This window comes from Salvelinus namaycush, chromosome 2 (assembly GCF_016432855.1).
Source record: "Salvelinus namaycush isolate Seneca chromosome 2, SaNama_1.0, whole genome shotgun sequence".
Classification (NCBI taxonomy): domain Eukaryota; kingdom Metazoa; phylum Chordata; class Actinopteri; order Salmoniformes; family Salmonidae; genus Salvelinus; species Salvelinus namaycush.
In genome coordinates this window covers 38,988,524-39,000,870 of record NC_052308.1, presented here as the reverse complement: position 1 = coordinate 39,000,870, position 12,347 = coordinate 38,988,524, and the positions used below count along the sequence as shown (strand labels likewise).

General features: G+C 42.9%; 1 protein-coding gene across 1 annotated transcript in view; it reads right to left on the bottom strand.

The window, feature by feature from the left end:
• kcnb1 (potassium voltage-gated channel, Shab-related subfamily, member 1) overlaps positions 1-11,794 on the bottom strand; it is a 55,402-nt gene extending 43,608 nt beyond the window's left edge. Inside the window, exon 1 of the mRNA XM_038965409.1 lies at positions 11,234-11,794. Coding sequence (XP_038821337.1) covers positions 11,234-11,794 — 561 coding nt within the window. The remainder of the gene's footprint in view (positions 1-11,233) is intronic.
• Positions 11,795-12,347: the final 553 nt, after the last annotated feature.

The following is a 12,347-nucleotide window of genomic DNA, read 5'->3' as shown; positions in this document are numbered from 1 at the left end:
GGTGTACCTGTGGATGTATTTCAAGGCCTACCTTCAAACTCAGTGCCTCTTTCCTTGACATCATGGGAAAATCAAAAGAAAACATCCAAGACCTCAGAAAATTGCAGACCTCCACAAATCTGGTTCATCCTTGGGAGCAATTTCCAAACGCCTGAAGGTACCACATTCATCTGCACAAACAATAGTACGCAAGTATAAACACCATTGGACCACGCAGCTGTCATACCGCTTAGGAAGGAGAAGCGTTCTGTCTCCTAGAGATGAACGTACTTTGGTGCAAAAAGTGCAAATCAATCCCAGAACAACAGCAAAGGACCTTGTGAAGATACTGGAGGAAACAGGTACAAAAGTATCTATATCCACAGTAAAACGAGTCCAATATCGACATAGCCTGAAAAGCCGCTCAGCAAGGAAGAAGCCACTACTCCAAAACCACCATAAAAAAGCCAGACTACGGTTTGCAACTGCACATGGGGACAAAGATCATACTTTTTGGAAATGTCCTCTGGTCTGATGAAACAAAATAGAACTGTTTGGCCACAATGACCATCATTATGTTTGTAGGAAAAGGGGGAGGCTTGCAAGCCGAAGAACACTATCCCAACTGTGAAGCACGGGGTGGCAGCATCATGTTGTGGTGGTGCTTTGCTGCAGGAGGGACTGGTGCACTTCACAAAATAGATGGCATCATGAGAAAGGAAAATTATCTGGATATATTGAAGCAACATCTCAAGACATCAGTCAGGAAGTTAAAGCTTGGTCGCAAATGGGTCTTCCAAATGGACAATGACCCCAAGCATACATCCAAACTTGTGGCAAAATGGCTTAAGGGCAACAAAGTCAAGGTATTGGAAAAAGCGTGTGCGAGCACAGAGGCCTACAAACCTGACTCAGTTACACCAGCTCTGTCAGGAGGAATGGGCCAAAATTCACTCAGCTTGTGGAAGGCTGCCCGAAACATTTGACCCAAGTTAAACAATTTAAAGGCAATGCTACCAAATACAAATTGAATGTATGTAAACTTCTGACCCACTAGGAATGTGATGAAAGAAATAAAAGCTGAAATAAATCCATCTCTCTCCTATTATTCTGACATTTCACATTCTTAAAATAAAGTGGTGATCCTAACTGACCTAAGACCTTTTTACTAGGATTAAATGTCAGGAATTGTGAAAAACTGAGTTTAAATGTATTTGGCTAAGGTGTATGTAAACTTCCGACTTCAACTGTATATACACTACTGTTCAAAAGTTTGGGGTCACTTAGAAATGTCCTTGTTTTTGAAAAAAAGCACGGTTTTTGTCCATTAAAATAACATAAAATTGATTACAAATACAGTGTAGACATAGTTAATGTTGTAAATCACTATTGTAGCTAGAAACGGCAGATTTTTTATGGAATATCTACATCGGTGTACAGAGGCCCATTATCAGCAACCATCTCTCCTCTGTTCCAATGGCCCGTTGTGTTAGCTAATCCAAGCTTATCATTTTAAAAGGCTAATTGATCATTAGAAAACCCTTTTGCAATTATGTTAGCACAGCTGAAAACTGTTGTCCTGATTAAAGAAGCAATAAAACTGGCCCACTTTAGACTAGTTGAGTATCTGGAGTATCAGCATTTTGTGGGTTCGATTACAGGCTCAAAATGGCCAGAAACAAAGAACTTTCTTCTGAAACTCGTCAGTCTATTCTTGTTCTGAGAAATGAAGGCTATTCCATGCGAGAAATTGCCAAGAAACTGAAAATCTCGTACAACGCTGTGTACTACTCCCTTCACAGAACAGGGCAAACTGTCTCTAACCAGAATAGAAAGCGGAGTGGGAGGCCCCAGTGCACAACTGAGCAAGATGACAAGTACATCAGAGTGTCTAGTTTGAGAAACAGACTCCTCACAAGTCCTCAACTGGCAGCTTCATGAAATAGTACCCGCAAAACACGAGTCTCAACATCAACAGTGAAGAGGCAACTCCGGGATGCTGGCCTTCTAGGCAGAGTTGCAAAGAAAAAGCCATATCTCAGACTGGCCAATAAAAATAAAATATTAAGATGGGAAAAAGAACACAGGCACTGGACAGAGGAACTCTGCCTAGAAGGCCAGCATCCTGGAGTCGCCTCTTCACTGTAATATAAATATGTACATATTTATACTGTATATATGTACTGTATACTGTATATATATACTGTATATATTACATTTTTTATTCTTACTTAATTCTACTGCTCTAGGGTTATAATTATTGCTTGAATAAACGTATTTACTATTATGTATTGATTTCTTTTTCACTCTTTATACAGTGCACACTGCAGAGAACACCGGAACAATTATCACTGAATTATCACAGTGAATTATTGTAATGTTTGTTTATGTGTCAATTAATCCCAAAAGGGATGGGTTGCCAACAGGCGATTTGACACGAAAATAAAATGTAATTCATTCATTCATACACAGTCAAAGGTTAGTGATATGGCAGAAGTGTACTGTCTTGAGACCAGTGACAGTCATTCATAGAGACAGTAAGGGGCTCTATGTCCCCCTCCTTGGATGGAGGCATACATCAAATCAAATCAAATCAAATTGTATTGGTCACATACACATGGTTAGCAGATGTTAATGCGAGTGTAGCAAAGTGATTGTGCTTCTAGTTCCGACCGTGCAGTAATATCTAGCAAGTAATCTAACTATTTCACAACAACTACCTTATACACACAAGTGTAAAGGAATGAATAAGAATATATACATATAAATATATGGATGAGCGATGGCCATGCGGCATAGGCAAGATGCAGTAGATGGTATGGAGTACAGTACATACATATGAGATGAGTAATGTAGGGTATGTAAACATTAAATAAAGTGGCATTGTTTAAAGTGACTAGCGATACATTTATTACATCCAATTTTTTATTATTAAAGTGGCTAGAGATTTGAGTCAGTATGTTGGCAGCAGCCACTCAATGTTAGTGATGGCTGTTTAACAGTCTGATGGCCTGAGATAGAAGCTGTTTTTCAATCTCTCGGTCCCAGCTTTGATGAAACTGTACAGACCTCGCCTTCTGGATGATAGCGGGGTGAACAGGCAGTGGCTCGGGTAGTTGTTGTCCTTGATGATATTTTTGGCCTTCCTGTGACATCGGGTGGTGTAGGTGTCCTGGAGGCCAGGTAGTTTAACCCCGGTGATGCGTTGTGCAGACCTCACTACCCTCTGGAGAGAATTACGGTTGTTGGCGGTGAAGTTGCCGTACCAGGCGGTGATACTAAGATATTAAGTTTGTGACTGTTTTCGGTGACAAGCCAAATTTCTTCAGCCTCCTGAGGTTGAAGAGGCGCTGTTGCGCCTTCTTCACCACGCTGTCTGTGTGGGTGGACCATTTCAGTTTGTCTGTGATGTGTACGCCGAGGAACTTAAAACTTTCCACCTTCTCCACTACTGTCCCATTGATGTGGATAGGGGGGTGCTCCCTCTGCTGTTTCCTGAAGTCCACAATCATCTCCTTTGTTTTGTTGACATTGAGTGAGAGGTTGTTTTCCTGATACCACACTCCGAGGGCCCTCACCTCCTCCCTGTAGGCCGTCTCGTCGTTGTTGGTAATCAAGCCTACCACTGTAGTGTCATCTGCAAACTTGATGATTGAGTTAGAGGCGTGCATGGCCACGCAGTCATGGGTAAACAGGGAATACAGGAGAGGGCTGAAAACGCACCCTTGTGGGGCCCCAGTGTTGAGGATCAGCGGGGTGGAGATGTTGTTTCCTACCCTCACCACCTAGGGGGCGGCCCGTCAGAAAGTCCAGGACCCAGTTGCACAGGGCGGGGTCGAGACCCAGGGCTTAATGACGAGTTTGGAGGGTACTATGGTGTTAAATGCTGAGCTGTAATCGATGAAATCGATGAACAGCATTCTTACATAGCTATTCCTCTTGTCCTGATGGGTTAGCAGTGTGATTGCGATTGCGTTGTCTGTGGACCTATTGGGGCAGTAAGCAAATTGGAGTGGGTCTAGGGTGTCTAGGGTATCAGGTAGGGTGGAGGTGATATGATCCTTGACTAATCTCTCAAAGCACTTCGTGATGACGGAAGTGAGTGCTACGGGGCGATAGTCATTTAGCTCAGTTACCTTAGCTTTCTTGGGAACAGGAACAATGGTGGCCCTCTTGAAGCATGTGGGAACAGAAGACTGGGATAGGGATTGATTGAATATGTCCATAAACACACCAGCCAGCTGGTCTGCGCACGCTCTGAGGACGCGGCTAGGGATGCTGTCTGGGCCGGCAGCCTTGCGAGGGTTAACACGTTTAAATGTTTTACTCACAGTGAAGGAGAGCCCGCAGGTTTTGGTAGCGGGCTGTGTCAGTGGTACTGTATTGTCCTCGAAGCGAGCAAAGAATTTGTTTAGTTTGTCTGGGAGCAAGACGTCGGTGTCCGCGACGGGGCTGGTTTTCTTTTTGTAGTCCATGATTGACTGTAGACCCTGCCACATACGTCTCATGTCTGAGCCGTTGAATTGCGACTCTACTTTGTCTCTATACTGACGCCTAGACGTCTGGCAGGGAGCAGACACAATGTCATTGTGTAGTATGGCAGACGTGGGGGGGGGGGGGGGGGGCTGGGTAGAGAGAAAGAAGAGCGAGAGAGAGCGAACGGGTGAAAGAGGGAGGGAAGCTTCTAATTGGGCCTGGAGACTCATGGAAAATAATGTGACATTTCCCTGACATTTAGCTGAAGGTGTAGCGGAGGAGCCAGAGGAATGAGGGAGTGAGAGAGCAAGAGATAAAGAGAGGGATTGAGGCAGAGATAGGAAGGGATAGGAAGAAGAAGGGAGAAAGGGTAAAGAAGGTACAGGGTAAGAAAACCACAGACAGAAATAGCAGACATACCGATGTCATGTCTTCATTGTTGTACTTTTCTCTTCTGTGTACTGACTGTGGACCCATGTCTACCGTATGCATAGAGTACTGAAGGTCACAGCACTTCTTCTGACTTAATGTTTAAAACTCAATAAAACAATAAAACATCACACAACTTAGTGCTTGGCCAGCAGCCACTGGCATGGGATAACCAATAAATGCAAGATTCTGAATGCACATTTTTTATGCTGTATGTAAGTCTGTAATGTCTATGTTAATGTTTTAAATATATGTCAATTGTTAAGTATTTTCATCTGTAATGTCTTTTCCATTATGTGTCGGATCCCATTGGCGTCGGCTAATGGCAATCCTAATAAAAATCATTAAAGTCATAAATTCTCTCTCTCTCTCTCTCTCTCTCTCTCTCTCTCTCTCTCTCTCTCTCTCTCTCTCACACACACACACACACACACACACACACACACACACACACACACACACACACACACACACACACACACACACACACACACACACACACACACACACACACACACACACACACACACACACACACACACACACTGTAGTAGAATTCTGTAGAAATCCTGTAGAAATTCTGTAGTATCCCTCATGTATACTTACTTTAGAATGTTGTAGTATAATGTAGAACACTATACTACACACTTTAGTCACGTAGTGATTATTATAGAATTTTGTAGTATACTGGATAATTCTATACTACACACTATAGTATCCCCCTCAGTCATGTAGTGCTTACTTTAGGATTTATAGATCGATTGGCCTGCTAGCTAGCTTTACTGCTAGCTGCCAAGTTTGTCAATGCTGTTTTGATTTGAACGTCCTGTCCTTGGGGAACTCATGCTAGGGATTTCCTCTGAGGTTCCCCCTCGATTGTGCAGTGCTTAGTATAGAATTCTGTAGAATACTGTAGAACACTCTGTACATTACAGTGAATGCTACAGTAAAGTCTGCAAAGACACTACAGTAAATACTGCAGCATACTACAGACCACGATTGAAATACATTTGTAAAGTTTTTGTTGTTGTGTCATTCTCAACAAATTTCAAAACTGTTTTCTCATTTGTGGTTGTATTGTGTTTATTAAGTAGTCAAATAAAATCAATCAATCAAGAGATACTACAGTATTGAGGGCAGCCTTATTAGGGGAGGACATGCAGGAAATGTATAAAAGCAGCCCTTAGTCACGTTAAGGTCAGAGCTTTGTACCTGGTAGGCCCTTTGTGTGTATAGGCTGTATAGCGTTATTGCTTTTTGTTTATTTCTGTGAGCAACCATTTTGGGACCACGCTGTCTTGAAGAAATGTTTGGGGCGTGGTCGATTGTTCTGAATGGTGTGTTGAGTTTGACCATCAGTGAATTTATTCATGTGTGACAACATTCAAGATGTTCATTATGTAAAGCCACTGCAATAATTCCCTTTCGTTTTCAATTGGTTTGTTTGGAGAGGCTTTTCTGGTTGGTGTTTCAGGCAGTTTATTGGCAGTGCCCTGCAATAAGGTGGCTGTCTTTAAGTAGTCATTTTTATTTCTAAAATATCTATTGTTTATGTAAATGCAGTGGTTAACTGTTCTTTCTTTCCTACCATCAGAAGTACGGTATCGTTTGTCACGGTTTTTGGTCATCTTGTGAACTTGGTCAGCTGAATCTCTGTGAAAGCACTGTTCTATTTTAGAACAGATCTAGTAACAGATCTAAATCATGTTGCTGTACTCTTGTTAATGTGTGTTATCTGTGTCAAACAAGCAAACCTAATAAACGTTGCTTATTCTTTATATCTGCTTCTGTACTGTTTCCCTTTAATGGGCCTAGAACCTGAGTTGAATGTTTACATGTTTCAATTGTAACAAACATTTTATATTTTTGTTAGGATGTTGTCTGGTCCGTTGCATTGCTCAGAACTGTTGACCCAACTCAATAGGTGTCCTGTTACGAACCTGTCTTATGTTCTAGTTGAGGCGTTCCCCTCATTAAACCGTAACCGGCGTAGTCCGGTAGTTGTGCCATTTTAACTAACCCTAGTCAGCAAGTATTACTACAATATACTAAACACTACAGTAGTAGTAAATACAGTATACTAGCCATGTCTGCAAAAACAATTCAGTAAATACTACAGTATACTACAGTCATGTCCACAAAAACACTACAGTGAATACTACAGTAAAGTCTGCAAAAACAAACCACACTGAATACTGTAGTATATTACAGACATGTTGCGGTGACCATATTACCGCCACGAGTCATGAAGGCAGTCAAATTCCACATGACTATGTAGTTACGGTAATTAGGCTTCTCCAAGCTCTGATGCTACTGCTGTTAATTAGTAGCCTACCAAACGTTCTACCTGCCTGGTACTCAGCACTCTATTGTCCCTCTAATCCAGGCCTGAGCAACTCCAGTCCTCGGGGGCCTGATTGGTGTCACACTTTTGCTCCAGCCCCAGCTAGCACACCTGACTCCAATAATGAACTAATCAGCGGTGGAAAAAGTACCCAATTGTCATACATGAGTAAAAGTAAAGATACCTCAATAGAAAATGACTCAAGTAAAAGTGAAAGTCACCCAGTAAAATCCTACTTGAGTAAAAGTCTGTAAGTATTTGGTTTTAAATATACTTAAGTATCAAAAGTAAAAGTATAAAGAGAGCCATGCATCCTCCAAAACACAACCCAACCGCACTGCTTCTTGACACAATGCCCATCCAACCCGGAAGCCAGCCACACCAATGTGTTGGAGGAAACACACCTGGTGACCTGGTCAGCGTGCACTGCGCCCGGCCCGCCACAGGAGTCACTAGTGTACAATGAGACAAAGATATCCCTAACAGCCAAACCCTCCCTAACAACGCTGGGCCAATTGTGCGCCGCCCCATGGGCCTCCCGGTCACAGCCAGCTGTGACAGAGCCTGGACTCAAACCCAGAATCTCTGGTGGCACAGCTAGCACTGCGTTGCAGTGCCTTAGACCACTGCGCCACCCGGGAGGCCTAGGGATGTTCTCTTGATAAGTGTGTGAATTAGACCATTTACCTGTCCTGCTAAGCATTCAAAATGTAATGAGGGTCAGGGAAATTGTATGGAGTAAAAAGTACATCATTTTCTTTAGGAATGTAGTGAAGTAAAAGTAAAAGTACTTTACACCATTGCCTAATAGTTTATCAACATTTTAAGCTAAATGTTCTGATCTGCTGCGTCAACCACATTGCGTAAAAAATGATTTTTTTTTGGTGCTGGTGGTTGTATTAATTTGAGATCTATCGGGTCCCACAACTGTCCCAGACTATGTTTGGAATAGTAGATTGACATAGCCTAGTGCTTTTGCTGTTCGTTAGGCCTACTCATCTTGTTGGCTGATGAAAAGTAATTGTGGACAGTTCTTCCAATATCTTCAATATGCACCACGGAATTGGATAAGGACGGATGCAGTTGCATCCCCGATGTGTCTGTCTTCACTTTTAGCCTGTGAGAAAGACCCAATCACGTAATGGAGAGCCATGTGAGTGAGAGGTGATCCGGAGTACGCAGCACTCAGGGAGAAGGGCACAACGGCCACTGGCCGCAAAAGGCTTGACTTTTTTAGGGTGCATGACGGCCACACAAAGGGTATGCCGCCGTGAAATTCTTGGCATTCTCAAGTGCTTGTCAAATTGTGAATGACTGACTGATGTAGTGTGTACAGCCTGCGCAAAAAAAACAAAGAATAGCTCATGCCTTTCAAGCAACTTTTTTCAAATCATCATTTTAGTTGCATCATGCAGCCTTACAATGTATCAAAACATATAGCCCAACGTTTGTAGAACAACTAAAGTTACATTAAATTAAGCATATAAGAATACCTATTTCTTTGTTAACCACTCAACATAGAATAGCTGCATGTGCGCAAATCGTTTGGAGAAAATATCCTTTCTATTTTATTCAGCTTTGTTCAACTGCATTCTTCGTACTATAAAATAACGCTACATAATTCTAAGCAAATCTTGTCTGCTAAATGAACTAGTGTAGCCCACAGCCATTTGGCATACCCAGATCAGGACCTAACATAAGTATAACTCAGAGTAGGCTATTCTGTTCTTCTGAAATAGACTTCATTATCTTCATATCATGTTTCTTTAGTCCTATCTAAAATAAGTAATGGATTTATTGTGACGGTGTAGGCAATATTACATGGATTTATTAGACTTTTTAAATGTAGATGTTCCAAACGTCTGCATCAGTGGCTTGTAGGAATCCAGGAGATGCTAAATGTGTTTACGTTATTTAGCGGTCAATTACAGTGAGACCGACAGTTATTTGCATGACAATCACCGGCTGACGAAATTTCATGACCGCCACAGGCCTATGTCCACAAAAACACTACAGGGAATACTTTAGTATACAACACTCATGTCCGCAAAAACACAACAGTGAATACTATAGTATATGCATTTATATGGGTTTGATCAATGGCCATCTGTTGATGGGTTATTGTGTGTGTGTGTGTGTTTGTTTGTTCGTTCGATGATCCCAACATTAGCCAAGGAGACTGGTGGTTACACAGGGACCCAGCTGAAGTCCTGCAGAAAGGCTTGGAGCTTAGGATGTTGGTAAGACTCAACTCAACATGCATCAGCTGTATTATTAATGCTTTTAGGAGTTTGGCTTTGTGGTTTTACATTGGCCTTCTAAGCTAAATTAGGAATTGATAAACACTCATAATTGATAAACACTTATGTAGAGGCTGCTCTTTTTCCTGTCACCTACATTACAAGTCTACAGAGACAAGCCTTTTAACGATTCCACTCAGAGGAGTGACATAAATGTACAGTATGGCCAAACAGCTATCTGACCGGAAGCACTGCAGCCAGGCATTACGTCAAGACATTACCGTACGTTAATGGGTTGTTAACTACACAGTGACCGAGCCGACTAAACTCAACTCCACGATTTACGATGGAGTTGAGCAGCGACTAGTGTGTGCGGACTGGAGCTCCGACCTCACATAAAATCACATTATCGGTGTAATTGCGTGCTGAAATCTGTCATTTTTGATAAAAACGTAATTTTATGTGACGTTGGAGCTACAGTCCGTCCACACTAGCGGGCTACAAAGTGACCTTGCCTTGAGGGAAGCACTGGTGTAGGAAAAATCATTTGTCTTATGATAGAGGCTTCAATACTTCCAGTATCAATAACTTACAAGATATCAGTAACTTCAAATTGATATTTGGTTGGGAATTTGACGAGCCTGAAGTTTCAACATTGATTTATTCATTGAAGAGACGTGATTGAGAGGCCAATTGCCAATATCAGAATAACTAAGACAGAACGGTATAAGATCAACCCACCTACAGTGAGAGCCTGGATTTGTACAATCTTACAGTAGCACTACAACATCACTTCAAGTTAACCTGATAAACATTGATTGTGCATATCATTGATGCCTGTGTGAAGGAGCCATTATGCTGACACACTGGACTTACTGATCTCATCTACTCCACAGCCTGTTTGTAAAGCACTGGCAGCTCTCATATACAGTATCTCTCCACAGCCTGTGTGTGTGTGTGTGTGTGTGTGTGTGTGTGTGTGTGTGTGTGTGTGTGTGTGTGTGTGTGTGTGTGTGTGTGTGTGTGTGTGTGTGTGTGTGTGTGTGTGTGCATGCGTGCGTGTGCGTGTGTGTGCGTGTGTGTGTGTGTAGTATCTCTCCACAGCCTGTTAGTTAAGTAATGACAGCTCTCGCATACAGTACCATAGCTACTTCCTATAAAGCTTCAGAAGCTGTTATCAACTCCTGGTCTAATTCCATTTCCGAGACGAGGCAAGAACAGCTACAGCTGAACAACAAAGCATTGTGTGCTCTCTCTCTCTCTCTCTCTCTCTCTCTCTCCCTCTCTCTCTCTCTCTCTCCCATTTTCTCTCTCTGAGCAGTGTAAAGGTATGGATGTGATCTAGCTCTAGCTGACCCATCCTGACATGGCCTTAGAGGAAGAAGCAATGAGCAGTACTGGCTGAGCTCATCCATTCCACAGCTGATCACATAACTACTGGGTTGGGATTATGTTGAGATAACAACACAGCAAAGGAACAGTGATTGTATTTCAGCAGGCCTGATAAGGCCCTAATATAACTTAACCCATCGTGATCATACAGAAGCTATGACTGTTATGCTGAATTCTGATCGAATCATTGATCTATTAGTCGATAGTCGCACATGTTGCATTCATCAAATCGCTCTCTCTCTCTCTCTCTCTCTCTCTCTTTCTCCCCCTCTCCCTCTCTCTCTCTATGCATATTTATAAATTATGAAAAGAAGTCATCATTAACAAGTTAAATTAATTCTGTCCACATATGACATTTGGAATGAAAGGTTACCTTGGCTGCGACGGACGAACTAGGCTTTTCTAGAAGGTCCCAGAGTTTCTTTCGTTTGTCGGCACAACACGTGTTGTCGAACTCTTCTCCGTCTCTGTCGTTCAAGGTGTCTTGCTCTCTTTTGAGCTCCTCGTTCATCTGTTCTTTCTTCTGGTGGTACCTGGCCTGGCAGCAGGACTCCAGGTAGATCTCATCTATGCCCCAGTAGTCCAGCTCCTGACTGAACGACAGGGCGCACATCTCCTCCATCATGTGGAGCTTACCGGTCCGGTAGAAGTTCAGAATGGACGTGAACGCCCCCGGGTGCCTGTCGAAAAAGTACTCATTCTCGTCCAAGTTGTAGTCGTCACATACCTCCATGAGCGAGTCGTGGGTGTTGCAGTCTCGTAGTTTCCCTAACCGGGTGCGCGGTAATCTATCCAACGTTCTCCAGAGGACCTCGTGTGGAAGCCCCCCAACGTTGAGCCGTACTCGGCGGTAACATGACTTGCTGCGGATGATGTCCACCGGTTCCGGGGGGAGAGATGCGGTCGACCGCGAGCCGGTCTTAGTCAACCCCATTGAGGATTTCTCCATTTTGAACTGTCAAGAGTTCCACCGAGTTCAACAGGCAAGATCCAGGCAGGGGTAAGTTACGGACTACATTTACGCTTGTGAATCTGGGAGGGGGAGGGGGGGGGAGGGGGGGTAGAGAAAGAGAGGGATAAAAGAGAGGAAAATAGGAATAATGTTAATGACGAGAGTCTAGAATGGAGCTGGTAGCCCAGGCATTCACAATGACCTAGTCAGAACATTCCTCGAGCCATGCCACATACTCATCACCTACTCAGAGGAGTGAATACAAAGATGATGGGGGGGGGGGGGGGGGGGTTCTAAATAGAACGTCTTGGTTCTTTGGACGAGATTAAAGAACCTTTTACTAAAAAAGGTTCTACACATACACCCAGTAAAGGCAAAGAACCTTGAGTGTAATGTGGATTTGAACCATCAACAGATAACCTAACAAAGTCACTTCAAACTCTGAAATGCCTTTACATTTGTTTTATCTGTATTACATGGACATTTCTATCCATATTAACGATGCTGCTACATGATTTTGCCGGGTCAGAAAAAT